The 19,686-nt window shown below is 42.0% G+C and overlaps 2 protein-coding genes across 4 annotated transcripts in view; one reads left to right on the plus strand and one right to left on the minus strand.

Moving 5' to 3' along the window:
* The window catches only part of LOC126250080 (mRNA export factor Gle1), a 109,002-nt gene extending 93,437 nt beyond the window's left edge, over positions 1–15,565 (minus strand). Inside the window, exons 1-3 of one of the 3 annotated variants that reach the window (XM_049951528.1) lie at positions 15,267–15,565; positions 14,876–15,181; positions 12,463–12,672 (exon numbers count right to left, since the gene is read on the minus strand). In XM_049951528.1, the coding sequence (XP_049807485.1) occupies positions 12,463–12,672; positions 14,876–15,181; positions 15,267–15,311 (561 nt within the window). In that variant the 5' untranslated portion in view covers positions 15,312–15,565. The remainder of the gene's footprint in view (positions 1–12,462; positions 12,673–14,875; positions 15,182–15,266) is intronic. The other 2 variants (XM_049951532.1, XM_049951529.1) reach the window with 2 other exon arrangements.
* Positions 15,566–16,160: 595 nt separating this feature from the next.
* The window catches only part of LOC126250116 (clustered mitochondria protein homolog), a 355,920-nt gene continuing 352,394 nt past the window's right edge, over positions 16,161–19,686 (plus strand). Inside the window, exon 1 of the mRNA XM_049951533.1 lies at positions 16,161–16,320. Within this exon, the coding sequence (XP_049807490.1) occupies positions 16,203–16,320 (118 nt within the window). The 5' untranslated portion in view covers positions 16,161–16,202. The remainder of the gene's footprint in view (positions 16,321–19,686) is intronic.

Genomic DNA, 19,686 nt, shown 5'->3' on the forward strand with positions numbered 1-19,686 from the left:
CGTTTGAGTGTGCAAAAGGCTGGGGGTAATTCTCTGACGCAGAGGCTACAGCAAAGTGCTCAGAAAAATGCTCGGCAATCGCATTTGCGTCGGTACAAAACTCACCATTTATGGTAACACCATAGACAGCTGTTGGGGCCTGGTACCCGAAAAGACGTTTGATCTTTGCCCAGACTTGGGAAGGTGACATGTGGCACCCAATGGTGGAGACGTATCTCTCCCAACACGCCTTCTTCTGTTGTGTGATATGGTAGCGAACATGGGCACAGAGCCGTTTAAAGGCTATGAGGTGCTCCAGGGAAGGGTGCTGCTTATGCCGCCGTAGAGCTCGCCAACACTCCTCAATTGCTTCAGCAACTTCCAGTGACTACCAAGGGTCTGCCTTACACCTCGAGCACCCTAAAGAGCGAGGGATCACGTTTTCTGCTGCAGAAACAATTGTGCTAGTCACCTGCTCAACCATCACATTGAAGTTACCATGTGGGGAAGATTCAGTGGTGAAAGCAGAGGTGAAAGCAGAGGTGAAAGTTCCCCAGTCCACCTTGTTCAAAGCCCATCTGGGCAGGCGCCCGTGTGCCAATGCTGGGGCAGTGACAGGAAGATGGGGAAGTGGTCACTACCACACAGGTCATCATGTGCTCTCCAGTGGATAGATGGGAGAAGGCCTGGGCTGCAAACTGATAAATCAGTGGCTGAGTAACTACCATGAGCCACACTGAAGTGTGTGGTGGCCCCAGTATTTAAAAGACAGAGGTCGAATTGCGAAAGTAAAGTTTCGACATCTCTGCCTCGGCCAGTAAGCATGGCACCACCCCACAAGGGGTTATGGGCATTAAAATCTCCCAGAAGTAGGAAAGGTTTAGGGAGTTGATCAATCAGTGCAGCTAATACACTCAGGGGTACTGCACCATCTGGAGGAAGATATAGACTGCAGACAGTTATTTCCTGTGTCATCCTTATTCTGACATCCACAGCTTCAAGAGGGGTTTGAAGGTGCACATGTTCGCTACAAACCGAGTTTAGGACATAAACGCAAACTCCATCTGACACTCGATTATAGTCACTACGGTTCCTGTAATATCCCTTGCAGCAGCGGAGGGCAGGGGTCCGCATTGTTGGGAGCCAGGTTTCCTGGAGGGCAATGCAGATAGCAGGTGTAAAGCTTAACAGTTGCCGTAGCTCAGTCAAGCGATGGAAAAAACCGCGAATTCCACTGGAGGATGACATTGTGAGACTGGGAAGGCATGGAACATTCAATGAGGCAGTTTACGCCTCAGAGTCACCTGCTTCCACTGATTTATTGCCTGACCAGTCCATATCCATTGCGTCTGAGGGTCTGGCGAGATCTAGGTGCTCAGTGGACACCAAAATCTCCACCCCATCCTCAGTCACAGAGCTTGTAGGTAGCGGTGGTGTGGGTGCCACCACAATTTCCTTGGTCTTAGGGGTATTCTTTTTGGATTTCTCTCACTAGTCCTTGGGTTTCCCTGGCTGGGAGGACTTAACTGGCTCAGTCTCTGGGACTGAGGATGAGTGTGAAGCCCTACGACTAGCTGCTTTTGGGCTCTTCAGCCACTGGTGGGTGTAGTCTTTCCCACTAGAAGAAACCTGAGAAGGGAGTGAACCAAGGGACCCCTTCCTAGTGAGACATGCTGAAGAAGACTTACGCTTCTCTGGCTTAGAAGTGGGGACGGATGCCCTGATGGTTAGGGGGGTGTTGCTCTCGAAGTAGGTGGTGCAGGAGCAACAGGGAGGGAAATGCCCCCCACCATCAAGGGGGCAGGTGCAGTCTTCCGGCTCTGAGAGGTGACCTGGGTTGGTGGAGCTGATGGCCCCCAGAACTGTTGTAGCGGCGGTTAAGACAATGTCATACGCACAGGATGCAGGTGATCAAATTTTCGCTTAGCCTCAGTGTAGGTCAGTCTGTCCAGCATCTCATACTCCACGATTTTCCTTTCTTTCTGGAGAATCCTGCAGTCAGGCGAGCAAGGTGAATGGTGCTCTCCGAAGTTGACACAGATGGGATGCGGGGCACATGGAGTATTGGGATGTGATGGGCGTCCGCAATCTTCGCATGTGACGCTGGAAGTACAGTGGGAAGACATATGGCCAAACTTCCAGCACTTAAAGCACTGCATCGGGGATGGATACTGGGCTTTACATCACACCGGTAGACCATCACCTTGACCTTCTCGGGCAATGTATCACCCTCAAAGGCCAAGATGAAGGCACCGGTGGCAACCTGACTATCCTTCAGACCCCGGTGGACACGCTGGACAAAATGTACACCTCAGCGCTCTAAATCGGCGCACAACTCATCGTCGGACTGCAAAAGAAAGTCTATGTGAAATATGATACCCTGGACCATATTTAAGCTCTTATGGGGTGTGATGGTTACAGAAGCATCCCCCAGCTTGTCACAAGTGAGTAACTCCTGTGACTGGGCAGAGGATGCCATTTTGATCTAGACTGACCCAGATCTCATTTCGGACAATCCCTCCACCTCCCCAAACTTGTCCTCTAAATGCTCAACAAAAAACTGAGACTTCACCGTCATGAAAGATTCCCCATCAGCTCTCGAACATACAAGGTACCGGGGCAAATAAGATGCACTGCCATCCTTTGCCTGACGTTCCTCCCATGGTGTGGCCAGGAAGGAGAACGATTTGGGGTCGTACTTCTGTGTGTCGAATTGAGCTCATGACCACTTAGAGACTGTTGGTGTTTCACCACCAGCAAGAGATGATGGACTATGCTTCATTGTGGGGATGGGCATCTACCCCTTGGCATACGTGGGGAGTTAATGGCACAGGCATCAGCAGAGCGATCCCTGTGTGGTCAGAGGGCTACAACCAACAGGGTACATGGCGGCCCCACCACAACGGACTGGCTACCGTGCTGGATATCGAGTGCGAAGAAGCCCATGGTCATCATCGGCGCAGAAATCAACACTGCATAGTGCATGGTGGAAAATGCACCCAGGAAGGCGTCCTCGCCCAAGAGATGGAGAATGGGCAGGACTCCAATGCGACGACGAGAAAGTGGGCTAAAGATCGCAATGCACGGTGGACACAATGCACCTTGTAAGGTGCCCTTGCTCAATTGGCTCGCTATTCGGGAAAATTTTGAAGAATGGAGGTCAAACCCTACAGGGGGCCATCACATAACGGGCGAAACATGTGAAACTCCTTTTAGTCACCTCATACGTCAGGCAGGAATACCTCGGGCCTATTCTAGCCCCCGGACCCGCAGGGGGGTGTAAATGATGCAGTTTTCTAGAAAGTAGCAACACCAGAAGACAACATTGATTTGCAAAATGACCTACAGAAGATTGATGTATGCTGCAGTCTGTAGTAGGTGACCCCAAGTGTAAATAAATGTAACATATTGCTCGTACATATCAAAAGGGAATTACTACTATACAACTACAAAACTGATGATAAATTGTTGGAAACAGCATATACTGTAAAATATTTAGAAGTAATTATCCAGAGCGACCTTAAGTGGACTGACCACATAAAACAAACGGTAGGAAAAGCAGATGCCAGAAAGATTCACATGAAAATTTTAAAGAAATATAACCCATTTGTAAAATAAGTGGCTTGGAAAACACTTGTTTGACCAATTCTTGAGTACTGTTCATCAATTTTGGACCCTTCCATGGTAATACTGATAGAAAAGATACAGAAGATCCAACAAAGAATGGTACATTTTGTCATGGGATTCTTAGTCGGTGTGAGAGCATTACAGAGATGCTCAACAAACTCCAGTGGCAGATGCTACAAAAGAGGCATTGTGCATTACGGAGAGGTTTAGTATTCAAATTCCAGGAGAGTACTTTCCAAGAAGAGTTGGACAAGATATTACTTCCTCCCACATACATCTCATGAAATGAACACTATGAAAAAAATTTGAGAAATTAGAGCTAATACAAATGCTTAACAACAATCATTCTTCCTGCATGTCACTCACATTAGTTAGTGATACTGGAAGTACCATGCACCATGCACTATCAAGTTCTTGCAGAGTACTAAAGTAGATGTAGATGACAGGTGTCATGAAAAACCACTTACAGATGACTGTATTGTGCACCGTCAATAGTCACAAATAGTCATCTCTGTATTTGAAATGAGACCCTCTGGTCGACAAATCAAGTGCACACAGATTTCACTCAACACTACTTAACAGGATCCTCTGCAAGACACCTAACACTGGAACTCTTGTGCCTTCCCAGACCTAGCTGAGAGAGTAGTCCACGTTTCCTTGCAAGGCAAATTGGCAACAACATACCTCTCAACCACAGATGAGCACAATTCAACCATATTTTGCTCTGCAAAGTGCCTTGATAGCAGAGCCATCTGAGGTGCACCATGTGTCATGATAGTTCTCCACCACATCCCAAGACAATCACTTTAACATGGCCAGCATGTCTTCAAATATTCAACCCACAGCCAGCTAATCCTGCAGCTGCACACAACAAACACACTGCCTATCCATCTTACTAGTTTTGTACAGTTTACAAGAAGCCCTGGTTTCCCTATGAAGCTGGTTATGAATATGCAAAACTGCTTTCTCCCGAAGACCTGAGGCTGATGCATTTTAAGATATTCAGTGCCTTCTGGGTTCTGGCACCATAGACGTGATTCTGTTTATAGCTATGGCAAAGAGGGTAACAGTTAAAACACTGCCCCACGGGACACTATTCTCCTGCTCAAAATGATCTGACAGTGTGTCTCCAAATTGGGACCTAAAAACACTGTATGAAGATGGGGAAGAGGCCACGAAAGCCTCATTGATAGAGTTGCAGGAGACTACTGCGTCTCCAAGTAATAGCAAACATCTTACCGATAGCAAAGAATATGCTGAGACAGTGATGTTTATGTAGTAAAGCCTGCTGAACCTGCCGAATAGCTGCCTCTAGCTGGATCAGGTTGTCAACAGTGGACTGAAATCTCTGGAATCCGCACTGAGATTGGCTAAGGAGTTGCCTGGTCTCTAACAAATAGAGCAGATGACATTTATCATTAGCTCCAGGGTCTTTCTTACACAGCTCCTTAAGGCTACACATGTGCGGTCCTTTCCTGGTTTGAGGAGAGGTATCAATATTGCCTCTCTCCATGACTTGAGAAACTGGCCTGTATGCCATATCAAATAAAACATTCAATAAGGATTCCCTTTGATGCTACTGGCAAATGTCGAAGCATACAGTACCAGATATGGTCGTGACCAAGTGTAGTATCATGAGTCTCAGATAGTGTCAATTCCAGCTCCCACGAGAGAAAGGGCAGTTTTAATACTCAGAATTATGGGATCTGAAGTCCAATTTGACCTTCTCTGCAACTGCACAGTAGCGGCAAAATGTTAGATCTTGGCCGGAATCGGCAGTAGTCACTACAAAATTCTCCGCCATCATATTAGCGATGTCTTCAGGCACTGTTTCGAGACACCTGTTTCAGTACTGCTGCTATTGGTAAATGACTGTATTTACTGGAAATCCTATGGATGACTTCCTATACTTTTGTAGAACGAGTGGAATGCTTGCTACGAGCTTTTTTTGCTCTCTCTAATTACATGTCAAACACTGGCTCTTGTGACTCTACAGGCTGTGAGGGTGTCTGCTATTGGGCGGCATTTAAGCTGTCAAAGAGCCGCATGTCTGTCCCGGATTGCTAATTGGTTCTCAACATTCCACCAAGGTACAGGTTGCCTCCTACAAGGACCAAAGACTGTGGAATGGATAACTCAGTGGTATGATGGATTACTCGTGTGATGTGGTTGACCCATTTCTGTGCATTGTCACACTGTGCAATGCTGAACACCCTTCAGCCTTGCTGATCATCCATTTTGGTGGCTTCTGTTCAAACAATCCACCATTCAGTATGTGGACTCACAGTAGAAATTGGTCGCTGGAATGAATGTCATCAGTTGCTTCCCACTGTGCTGAGTCTGCAAGGGCTAGAGAGCAGAAAGAGATGTCGATGACTGAGGACGACCCAGTAGCAGCCAAGAAATGAGTGGGACTGCCTGTGTTGAGGATGCACAGCACCTGATACATTGTGAGGTTCTCCAAGATTCGACCCCTGGGGCAAGAATGGTTCGAGCCCCAAACTATATTATCAGCCTTGAAATCACCCAATAGGATAAATGGCCGGGTGGAGTTGTGCAATAAGGCCTCCGAGAGCCTCATAGTCTATTGCAGCATGTGGAGGTAAATATAGCAGGAAGCAAATAGTGATATTGTGAGTCCAATGGACAGCAATGGCTGTTACTTAAAGGTCAGTAACCAAGGAGATAACAGAGGAGTGGTGTGTGTTATTGACAAACACAGCAACCCTCCCTTGGCTCTTTCCCCAGTCAGGTTATCCTTTCAATGGAGGGCATAGCCCTGCAGCATGGGGGTCTCAGTGGCATTGAAATGCGTTTCCTGCAAACACAAGCATGGGGGTGCATTCTTTTGTTATAAGTTTCCGTTCCTCCACGTATGTCCTAAATCCATTAATGTTCCACTGTAGGATGGGAGCCACCTATCATGCGTCCCAAGGGGGTAGCACTTTCATGACATCCACATCATCGGACTGTGTGCTTCCTGTCTCCGTCAGTGGGCAATTCCTCACCTTTGACTTTGATTTTTTGGTCTGAGGGGGCTTTCGAACCAGAACTGTGGAAGTATGAGTGGCAGAACTGGACAGAATCAATCTTTGGAGGGGTAGATAGTTTCGCAACACTGACAATCACAGCCTTTTCTGAAGTTTTGGGGGGAGGGACCAGCTTCAAGATAAGTGCTGTAGCACAAGTGCATTGACAAATGCAGATACTAGTGCTGGCACTAGAAACATCCATTTGTGTAGCATCATTGGCTTTCTGGACTGGCTGTTTCAGAACAGAAGCAAAGGAGGTGGCAAATATGGGGGACTGCATGGCCTTGTATATCTTTTCGGCTTCACCATATTGGATCCATATTGTTGTTTGGATCTGTGTATCTTCCATTTTTCAAGGAAGGGACCCTACTCCGGATAGGCTGAGCCCCAGAGCAATTCATGCACTTTGGAGGAGATGAACATCCGATTCCTTCATGGACGATCTTACCCCATTTGCCACAAGTGGCTTCTACATTACAGCCAAGACTGGTGTGACTAAAGCACTGGCATTTAAAACAGCACTCTGAGTTGGGGATGTAGGGCTGCACGCTTAATCGAAGGAAACCTGTCTTAATATGCCCCAGGAATTCTGTGATATTAAAAAGAGTTGGATGTGATCAGATCTCCTTCCACACTTTTCACGATATTCTGCATGCCTACAATGCCTTCTTGGGCCCACTCAACTTTCAGGTCTCTTTTGGGGATGTCCACAAGACCTCTTCATATCGCAACACCTTTACTGTAGTTTAAGGTGGTATGGAGCTCAGTCTCAATGGTGTATTCCCCAAGGGCTTTGGCCGTCTGCAGGTTTGTCACTTGTTGAGAACTTGAGGTTTCGACCAACAGCATCCCATTTCGCAACTGCTAAACAGATTTTAACATACCTGCAACCCCCTCTAAATCTTTTGTATGTAAAAAGATGAGACTTTTTCGGAGCTCCCCTTTTCCTTTTAACTAATGAAAGTACATTTTAATTAGCAGCATGTCTTCCATTACTGCAAATACTAGAATTCTGAAAGACTTCTGAGTTGGGTGAACTGGCTACATGAGCCCTCTTATTGGATTGTGTGTTTGTACTTTTCAGCAGCCCACCATTTTCTGCTGGGAGGAGGAAGAGAAAATTTTGGAGGATCCATCTCGGTCCCATGAGCAGCTAGAGAAATACAAGTCCCCCTACACACAGCCCTGCGTGCCTACGTAAGCCTTATACAAGTGAAGTGTGGCAGGTACCCCAATGGTATCTCATCAATGTGCAGCACACTTTGAGATTAAGGGATTTTTACAATCCTCGTGACCCGGGCAGTCAAGCGAAGATCTTCGTTCCCTGTGACACACAATGCTCCACCACCACACCGCACGGTGGTCACTGAAGCGTGCCCAGAGCTTACAGTAACTGAGGACTGGCAGCACTTACCAGTCCTCAGCCCAGGAACCCTGGGCTCACCAAAGCCATACCCAGCAAATGAAAGCTGAGCCCCTAAGGGTTGCAGCAGTTGTTACCAAAGCAGACAGCCCCATCTATCAAACATCTTTCTAGCATAGAGGATTCAAACCCCGATGACAGGCACCCTCTTCAAAAGCAATTCTCAATGACTGAGCTGCAGAGAACTTTCTACCTCTGGTAAACATACTACCCCGACCGAGATAATATCCACTACAATATGCCATCATGTCTGTCATATGAAGGACAATACCTACTCCATATTTACCATAAAATGTTGTCGAAACATTACAACACAGTGCACCCAAAATAAGCAGGGTGGTACCTGTACTCAAACCCAGGAAAACTCTTGGTTTGGTGGTATCGTACCGATCAGTCCCTCCAAAGTTTCGGAAAGAATGGTCAAATCTGGTTAGAATTGTGGTTTAAATACCATACCCTAGGAATCAGATGGGTTTTCACAAAGGAAAAAGTACTGAAAATGATTTTTCTTCCATGGGGGACCACAGCCATATAGAATGTTTTGCCATTTGGCCAAAGACTGTTCATTTATTTCACATGATCATGTTTTTGGCTTTAAGCCATTCTCAAGTGCATGTCGAACAAAAAATTAATGAAGTATACATGTCATACTGTGCAGGGCACAGGACCAAGAATTTATTACGTATTTGAAAACAGCACGCACATGTTACAATATACCTGACCTGTCTATGTGATATGTCATTATCGAAAAAACATATTTTTGGTCTTATAGACTAGTTGTTGTATTACAGGATCTGAGTACATACTGAATATACATGTCTTAACATCACATAATGCACAGATGTGATGAATTTAGGTCACATAAATGTACTGATTTCAATATGGCTTATTGTGTGTTAACGGTTATTCATGGCACATGATGTAAGCCATATTATGTACCTTCGATATAGACTCATATCCTGTAATGCAACAACTAGGCTATAAGACCAGAAATATGTTCTTTCAATGATGACATGTCACATAGATAGGTCAGATATATTATAAAATTTAAGTAATGTTCTCAGATATTTAAGACTTCTTGTTCCTATGCCCTGTACTGTATGGTATGTTCACTTTATTAATTTTCAGTCCAACATGGTTGGTTACATAGAGCTCTACTTCAGCTGAAACAGACCCCAAGCTTTGTTTCTGGCCGAAGTAGTGCCTATGATAACATAGAACTGCTAGTGCTAACCATAAAACTAAAGGAACAATGCATACCCCAAACATCTGCAGAATACCTGTTATCTTTTTTTCTCTGACCAGTTGCTACTTGTAGTACATGAAGGACATGTGATAGAACCACAAACTACAAAGCATGGGGTTGCTGCACGAATTTGTTTTGGCACCCCTCCTGTTTCGTATCTACACCACTGACCTACATGGTATATTCCAGGAAAACGTGAAAGTTTTGCCGTACGCATAAAATATATGTATTTACATGGCAATTATATCCCTAGAAGACTGCAAGTCACAACTGAGAAACTCAAGAAGTGGCTTACAAGCAATGGACTGGATACATCCACAGCTAAATCAAATGCAGCGTTGTTTTTGAGGCACAGAGCAAATCTGCCAGCAATAATAGTACTAGATCTGTACCACTCCCCTTCCAAGACAGTAGTCAAAAGCCTGGTACTCTTCATCGACCATAAGCTAAACTGGAATACACACACAAAATATGTGGCTAATAAATGTAGGATGGCTGTCCACATAATTAGTGCTACGACAGGACTTGGGAAAGGCTGGAATGTTGGCACAGCACCAACACTTTACTGTATGATGCAACATCCAATTATTGATTGTTGGAATGGTAGTTATTGATCTGCAACTGAAACTGACAGTTACCTGAACAGAATTAATAAATGCCAATATACAGCACCAAGAGCTTCTTTGGGAGCAATGCTCTCCACCCATACCAATGCACTCTTGGTTGAAGCACATGAACCTCCAACTCATCTATAAGCACAAGAAACTCCAACTTGTCTATGCCAGCATTATCTCTGCAACAAATTTCTTCTTTAAAAGAATCAATATGAATCCAACAATCAAATTGATCACCTCACATGTAATTATACAGGCCTTAACTGGGTGCTTCTGGATCACTAGAACTCTCCCTCCTCTTGTCCAAGTGTATCCAAGGAGATGGAAAAGAAGGACATTAGAGTACCTAGACCAAAGAGTTTTAGCACCCCACTCTCAATGAAATTGCCTAAGGTGAACATAACAACTGGCATTACCTCTGACAATGAGGCTCACTTTAACAATATAACTTTGGCACAGTTTTTAAGACAGCATCCAGAGGCAATATGTATCAGTACTAAGGGCTCCAAAACCAGTGACTCTTTTTGAAGCATGTATTGCACATCATGTTTGCAGAAGTTTGGACTATTCACATTATCAGAAGAGGCAAGTAGCAGGACTGCAGAACTTCCTGTGGTACTAGAAGCAATTTGTTTGCAATTTGTGTGGCAGATATGATACACGAGTTGGGATGGAAGTCATTAAAGCAAAGACGTTTTTCGTCGCGGCGAGATCTATTTATGAAATTTCAGTCACCAACTTTCTCTTCCCAATGCAAAAATATTTTGTTGAGCCCAACCTAAATAGGTAGGAATGATCATCAAAATAAAATAAGAGAAATCAGAGCTCGAACAGAAAGGTTTAGGTGTTCGTTTTTCCCGCGCGCTGTTCGGGAGTGGAATGGTAGAGAGATAGTATGATTGTGGTTCGATGTACCCTCTGCCAAGCACTTAAATGTGAATTGCAGAGTAATCATGTAGATGTAGATGTTTCTGCTCATGGACGACAGTATCTCTGTACTTCTATTCAGTGACTCTTTATCTGCTCTAACAGTACTTACAAATTTTAGCACCTGTTTGACTGGAAACCTCAATGTACACAACATTATCGTAATGTTGGAACTGATGCGTGAAGAGGGCCATTTCATTAATTTCACTCGGATGAAATCATGCTGTTGGGTTACTAACAATGAAGATGTCGACCACTTAGTGGGGGGAGGGGGGGGGGAGATAAAGAAAATGAGCTGCTGTGACAAGGCATACCACCTGCACTGCAAGACCAAGTAGGGACTACGCCACAAACAGATGCATGATGGAAGACTGGCAATGGGATTGGGAAGAAATAAAAAGATAAAGCCAAGATGTATGCAATAATTCACCTATTGGCCCCCTATTCCATGAAATCTCACACAAATTCAATGCCTAGGCAACTACCCTCTCTAATAGCCAGGTCTGTCTAAGTATGTGTTCTGCCTACAATGTGCATATGAGTGCAAACAAACAAATCCCTGTATATGAACTGGCTGCAAGGTGTAAGCTAAAGGTCAATAAATTCAATTAAAAAAGTTAAATAAGAAATCTCAATGCTGAGTAAGTTCCTGGGCACTGCATATTTTTTGCACTGCAGTCAGGCAGCTAGCAGAAACATTGTATCACACTTTTACTTTTTTCAGTAACATAGTTTCTTTCACACACACACACACACACACACACACACACACACACACACACACACACACACACACACACAGAGAGAGAGAGAGAGAGAGAGAGAGAGAGAGAGAGAGAGAGAGAGAGAGAGAGAGAGAGGCAAAGTGATCAAAAACAATCTGAAAAGCTTGTAAGAGTATTGCAGGGTAGGTTATGCTGAGAAAGAATTGTTAAGAACAAACAGATGATATATTGTGTCATTTCTGAGCTAATTGGCACTGAAATTAGCCAATGAGGCTGTCGTGTATGCAAATTCAAGCGGCCTGCCTGAGACAGTGTCACCAAACATGTTCCTCATTTGGCTTCCTAAAACCAAACAAGAAAGTGATCCAAAAACTAGACATGGGACAGTAGTAAGGAGTGTCACCAAACGTGTTCTTCATTTGGCTTCCTAAAACCAAACAAGAAACTGAATTTGTGCACTAAACTGCCTGATTGGCTAACTTCAATGCTAATTAACTCTGAAATGACGCAACATATGGAATTTATTCCTTAACTATTATTTCTCAGTTCAACCTAATCTGTAACACCCTTACAAGCTTTTGAGACTGTTTCTGAACACACTGTGTGTGTATGTTGAGAGGGAGGGAGGAAGAAAATCATTCAACTTGAAAATGAAGTGACAAGTAACAGGCTAACTCACAGAAAGAAAGAAGTCACCTCTTGATTATAGTACAAAATAGCAGCTTACAGCCCGTCACAAAACAGACAAATGTACTAGCTGAACCATATAGAAACATTACTTATCATTAGTTAGGTTCTACTGTCTGAGCCTAAAATAGTGGGTATTAAAGCAATAACCGAATTACAAAAAGTTATTAAACTAGTTATCTCTCTAATTTTGTGTTATTACCACAATATGCTGGCGGTGCTCATCTAAGCGTTGTTCTTTCCTCTTTGTTGCTTGAAGTTCTTCCTGCTGTACCTGGTGCCATATTTGATGTTCTCCTAATAATGCCCTCGCCTGCACCTCCTTCTCTATACATTCTCGCCGCAACTCCATTTCCTTTTGACTCAAACTCGCTAAAGTATTCATTTTCTGAAGGCGTGGCTTTACTGCATCCTGAAATTAAGATATGCTGATCTAGAGTTCATTAGGATGCAATGTATAAGGGGAAGGTGTTAGTAGGAGGGAAGATATGACGCCACCAGCATTGTGCTATAATTGTTTGGTCAAGTGCTGGGCACATTCCGCAATGTCTTTCAACATCCTGTCATTTTTGTCTCCTCTGTTTCAGCCATTTGAGGCAAGGGAAACAAGCCTCATTGGATCTTCTGAAAACCATCTTTGTGAATATGTAGCAGAGAATAAAATGGCAGGTAGGCTATATCATCATAGTTTGTGGCAAATTTTAAACAACAGCTCTGATATGTTGATTGCATTACAAAAATAGCTTTGAGTAATTTGAAGTAGAAGGTTTATTAAATTTTGAAGGCAAGAACTCTTAAGTTTGACATAACATTGACGACAAGTTCATTACAGATGAAGCCCAAGCTCAGATGGAACAAGGATATTAGGAAAAGTAGCCACGCTCTTTTTCAAAAGAATCATCATAGCATTCATATTATGTAGTTTAGAGAATAGAGGGGGCCAACAACCACAACAATCAAGAGCAATCATGAAAACTGAAATATGAATGGTTAGGCAATAAATCAAGTTCCCTTTATGTCATTACCGATCTGACATTAAATGCTGGATAAAGTTATTCTCTAGATTTCATCAGACATTATTGTCAATGATCAAATAAATTAGAAGATGTTTGGGTAAACAAATTTTGAAGTTAGTATGCTGCTTGGAAAAGAAATTCAAGTTTATACTCACACTGAAAATTAAAAGTTACACATTTTGCATATTTTAGGTAAAACTGCAAGTGACATGGCAAACAATGGACAACAAACAGTGGACAACTAACAACTGCTGCATGCCCCAACCACCAAGGAGTACCCAAACAGGCCACAAAATGTGATTGCTGTTGTTGGAAAGAAGGACAAAAAAAAGTTTAGTTGTCAGAACTGAGAAGTTAATATATATTGTGATAATTTTTTAGATCAGGTGGCAATGTTGCATTCATTAGCAGATTAGATGTAAGCAAGCTGTCTACAATCACTTCAAGATTAGAAGTATATATCAAACCTCGTGGAAGTGTATGTATGTATTTTGATTTGACGATATTTATGGTGCCCATGCGATATAATGTAAATAATCCCAATATGATTTGGACTTTCTTCTTAAGCTTACTACAGATGACTTTATTGGGTCAAATGAATCTACGATACCAAATGTCAGCTACATCATGTAACATCCCGATGGTGTGGTGTGAGACATCGATAAAAAAGAATGGAACATTGAAAATCTCTTTTTTTCTTATTTTTGCATACATACAGTGTTTGGAATGTTGGCTGTGATGAAAGGCCAATCTGTAATATAACCCGAGATCCAAGCAAGTTTGAAAAGTGACAATTAGGTTGCAAGTTGGAAAAACAGTACTGAACAGTTTTCTCAAAATAAACAGTATATTTTTCATTGACCTTGACTGCTCTTGCTCCATTTTTTCTGGGACACTGTCTAAACATTAACTTGTATCCTTCCAAAATCTGAGTACCTAGTCCATTTACAATTAATAATTCAACCAATAAACTGTAAAAATTTTGTATTTATAATACCAGTATTTGAAAATTACAAAATAATTTCCAATTTTCAGATTTATGTTTCACAACAAACCGTTACAACCCTCTAATGCGTGAGGACGTGCAACTCTGTACAGTCTACCCAACAAATATCGTATTTATATTTACTCAGAATCATGAATGCTGTCTTGCAATTTGCAATCTCCAATATATGTTCCTTTGCATCACTTTGATATACCTGTTGAAGTGTGCATCAAAGATTATAAATGCTTGGGACAACTTTTATTTGTACCTATGGTACTCGGTTCCCAGCAACTTACTTTGGCAATTTTTTCCTAATTCTTTCACAGCTAGAATTCCTTACCTATCCATGTGTCTTATTTTGCAACATGAACACAACTAATACCAATGTACGAACTTATGGGAGCTTTTCAGTGGACTGAATGAATAGCAGCATTTCAAAACATAAACATCCAGAATCTTTCTTGTTAGCTTACTAAGCTACTACTTCACGATATATTAAGTTTTACAATCATAATTGACAAAGACCTTTTTATTTTCATCAAAATTGCCTGAATATGACTTGAAAAGACCTACAAGGAGAATCTTTAAATAAAATAAAGTTTTTCTTTCCTTACCAGAACGGCTTTCCATCTTTGTTGCTCCAAAAGGTAGTTGTTTATTTTCAACGTACGTGTTGTCAGATCATCCACATCAGTGTTAAAACTTGAATTGTTCATGGTAGTTTGCTTATGTTTTTCAGGGCTCTTATCCTTAGGCGAATCTTCTATTTCTGAAGTGTCCGTTTCATGTTCAATTCCGACACTATTCCTGTACGAGTTAGGACCAATTGTGATGGTGTCAATATCCTTACTGAGCTCTGCCGCTTTGTGAATAACAGAATGTCGAAATTTTTCGAGCTCCATGGCAGAGTCTTCCGCTTTCTGCAAGCAAGATAACATGGAATCATAAACAGTAAGCATGTGCAAATAAGAGTGGTATATTGACATAAAATCCCAAACGAATTACTTGCGACGAGTAAAATTTAAAATTCCTATTTCGTGGTACTGGCATTTAATGGCAATATTACTGTCACAAACAATTCAAATTTTATTTCTGTCAATTCGTCGAAGTACAACACATCCTTGTTATGAAAAGTGAAGTTTAAGGTCTAATTGCAATAGCATCACCAAGGTACTAAGGAGTAATGGCATGCCTCACACAAATTTACAAATTCATCTGATAGGCAAAGGAATCGTCATGATACCACCACTCATTTATTTTTGTTGATGTTTCAAAATAAACGAGTGAAATCACCGCCAGTCAAAGTTAACATGCTACAGTGCATTATAATTAAGAATCTTTGGTCAAAGACTTCATACTTTGCAGTAGTACAAAAACCAGTGCTGAAAACTGTGTTGAAAAGATAGATTTTTTTCAGAATGTAGAGCTGAAAGCGAAATGGAATATTAAAATTAAGGTTCTCTTTATTTAATAAGCTTCATTTTTATTAGTAACAAAATAAGCAAATTAATTTTGTTTGTTTGTAATACGTTTAGTAAGAACTATCACAGAGTTTTGAAGGACGTTATTTAGATACACAATGACAAAATAGTTATGCAAGAACAATAAAGTTACCGGCATTTGGCATAATGTCATCACTCTGCTTTCCAGAAGGTGCGAAAGTTGCCCCTGACAAAAATGTTGATTTAAAGAACACACATCTTGTTATTAACATATTAATTACGATAGACGCAAAAATTACTTTTTCCGTTTGTATTCTTGTTTCCATAAAAGGAGGAAGGGAAACTTTTGGTTAAATGTTACACAGTAGAGGCAGTCTTTTCTTTCGTTATAACTATCTTTGGCTAAGATGGTACTAGAGAAGCCAGCCAATCAGAATCATTCGGTTTCGAGGTTTCGAACACACGTGCAGTCGGCGGAAACCTCTAGCACGGAGTGATTATGGCTCTTGGTTCCCAAGTCGAAACAACGGCGGAAAATGGAATTGATGAACCCAGCAGAAACGCTGTTAACAGTAAAAAAGAAGACACTGACTCGAGTTCTTCGGCGTCTCACAAAGGTCAGTCAAAGTTTGATTATCCGTAGCCGCAGACGACGTACAGCGGCAACCTTGATGATGTAACTGAGTAATTTACGCATCGAATTCTGTTTTTACGCTAAGGTTTTGCTCATGTTGCGGTTTAGTTTTAAATAAATGAATAATCAGTATATTGTGAGATGTAAAAGCCATTACTCAAGGTGGGTGAAATCTATCAGGATAAGCAAATGAAAATTTGCACATAAGCTGGACTTGTATATTATTGCCCAATCTTAACTGAGGCATTGTTTGTTTATTTCTCCTCATACTGCTTTCTTAGAGGTTATTTTGCCTCATTAGTCTAATAGTTTCAGTACTACAATGTAGAAACAAAGAAGGTATATTGATGCGAGATTGTTGTTAATATCTCCATCCTAACTGCGTTAATATGTGTAATTTACACCTTATCACGTGATATCAAAAGTGCCCCAACCCAGTACATTAGAACTAAAACCGTAATTACCGTATCTGATATGCCAGAGAGGATGTATGGCCAAAATTTTAACCGATGATCTGCTAGTATCAGTTCAATTAACTAGTTCTGAGCCAGTACGATGCCGCAGTTGTTTTCTTTTTTGGTACGTTGGTTCAAAAAATGCTGGCTCATAAGGACAGCTGTTTTGATCTACAAACTTTTCCTTCGGCGGAATGCATTAACGAAAAATTACGGAAAGGTCGCTTCATATTTTGTTTAGTCAAACTTCCTTTCGTGAGGAGTAACATTGTAGCTTGGAGGACGAGTTAGTTTAAAAACTGAAGAGATGTTGTGTGCCTGCAGTAATAATTGCATAGAGCGTCCTTTCCGTTTATGAAACACTTTATTTTAGCGTCATTTGTGAATTGCGGCTATCTACTGGATTACGTAACGAAGTACCGTCGGTTCGCTCGCTTGGGAATGTGTACGGAAGTCTCTGTGGAACAGTTTCAGCCACTTTGTGGAGTTGCGGTTATCGAATTGCGGTCTTTCCGCCTGTGCCCTACACGGAGGACACAGCGAGATTTCTGGCTTTGCGCCAAAGATCGTGACGACAACTGTGTCGCGCATGCGCCGAGTGCCCTGCGATCGAAGTCCACGGGCTGGCCGCTATATTGTTACACAGCGGTGTGATTATACAAGTACCTCTCGCAACCTCTTCTGTCCGTCATTTAGCCTGCTGACGGCAGAGTGTGTGTTTGGGTGTCCCAAAACGAATGTGTTGGACGAAAGGGCACGAGTTAATCGAAATGTTACACGTTCTGTTTAAAACTGCGTTCAAGTAGTGGAGTGATTCTTTGCTGCGAATTTTGTTGTGTACGGTACCTTACGAACACTGTGTTCGGAAGTGATTTATTCGTTGCTGTGTTGAGTGTTGCAGATATCAGCAATAATGAAGTTATAATAGAGAATATTTCATTTCAAATGAATTACAAAGATGAGTCTAGCACGACTGAGCGCAAGTGCCCCTCGCCGTAAATTCTGAATTTCAGTGTTCAGTTTCTTTACCCACAACTGTTCTGTCCTTGCTTTACGGTTAGTAGATTTGTTTACGACTGGAATAATGCTCTCGGTTTCGCAGTTCGTCTACAATTGTCGTAGTACGAAATACAGCGACACACTCTTAACGACTGACGTGATAGTTTATAGAGACAAACTTGATTTTAACACATTTAGTCATCTTCTATTACATTTCTTATGTGGTCTTTCTAAACAAATTTGCAGAGTTGGTATGAACAGTCGTGTAAAAAATGTCATGTTTTTCAGATTTTTAGGGAGCACTAAGCAACTGCTTTGGTTCTACGTTTGTTGTATTCTACGTTTGTTGTATTAAGGGTAATGTCTGTTAAAGTCCGAAATTAACGTGCTTAGTACAAACATGGCTATAACTATCGGTAACGCATGAATGAATGAATGCTTCACTTGAGCAACAATAAGGAAGAGCAATTGATTAAACTTTTCAGAGGATATCTCTAGCGGCGAATTATTTCGAAGAAATACGGAAAACAGCTACGAACATTTTTTTGGAAACAGTCCCATCAGTTGTTTTTTTTTTTTTTTTTCTCACATGTAAGACCCTGTATATGTGAGTTTCGTATGTCCGCCGATGGACAAATAGCACTAGACACATCTCCCTATTGTTAGTAGTTGCCTGGTTTTTTTTTTTTTTTTAATTGTGTGGAGAGTGTTATGTTTGATATTTGTTGAATAAACAGCTAATTCCAGTCTCCGCCCCCCCCCCCCCCCCGCCCCCGGTGTTTTTGTGGTATATTTTTCTTTATTGAAGCCATTGACCATGAATGAGTTATGTGTACATGTTTAGATGTATCAATTCTGTATATCTTGGGAGCTGTTACCTGTCGTCTGACTCACATGTAAGTTTGAGTTTTTGACGACGTAGTGAGATTAGCAACAAACATTGTAGGGGAGAATTTCAGAGGTGAGAGGAAGTGCTTGCTTACTGCTGAATTTGTCTCATAAAACTCGAAGAGTGATAAAACATCTCGAAATGAAGACCCATTTCTTGTACTTCCTCAAAATAATTCCCTCTTCACTTAGTACATAACTCTCTCTCTCTCTCTCTCTCTCTCTCTCTCTCTCTGTGTGTGTGTGTGTGTGTGTGTGTGTGTGTGTGTGTGTGTGTGTGTGTGTGTAAACAAACAAATATTCTGATACTGTTTCAACCAGTATCTTTATATTTTTGTAAGTATGTGTTGACTTCATGGCGTAAGGTAACGGGCGATAAATTATATTAAAAGAACTTTGCGCCTATAGCAGCTAAATGATTAGAACAAATCTGTACCTATGGTGTTGGGGTGAGATCTCGATTATGTACGAATAGTTTTAATCGCGTTGCGACCCAAGGCAAGTATTGTTACGTGCACCGATTTCCAAGTTCAGCTGCCAGTAAAAAAAAGAGGTGCCAGAGATTCAACACTCTTTCTTGATAAGATGCGATTTTCACATTACAACAAATGGTACTTTATCTTCACGCTTTCACTCTGCGTCCTTTCTTGTCCAGGAAGTCGGCATGTAGGTATTAATTTCTTCTATAAAATACACGCTGTGCGAATTCTGTACCATTTCTCTGCACGAAAGGCCTTTGTCATTCGGACCTCTTTACAGATCTGAGTTAGCTTCATCACGTAATGCTGATGTGAAGAATAGTGACTTGTAGCCACATGCAGCCCGATGCATTCATCTGTTTGGTGATGTCACACACCTCTCACCCTCCAATTTTTTCCGGCTGCGGCAACATTCTCATCACTGACTGATGAAAGTGTTCACCCAGAACGGGATACGCCCGTAATGTTCGTTAAACTCTCTGGGTGTCAGACTTTTCCAAACACGGAAGGAGTTTCATCAGAGCATTA

Source organism: Schistocerca nitens, chromosome 1, assembly GCF_023898315.1.
Source record: "Schistocerca nitens isolate TAMUIC-IGC-003100 chromosome 1, iqSchNite1.1, whole genome shotgun sequence".
NCBI classification, from domain to species: domain Eukaryota; kingdom Metazoa; phylum Arthropoda; class Insecta; order Orthoptera; family Acrididae; genus Schistocerca; species Schistocerca nitens.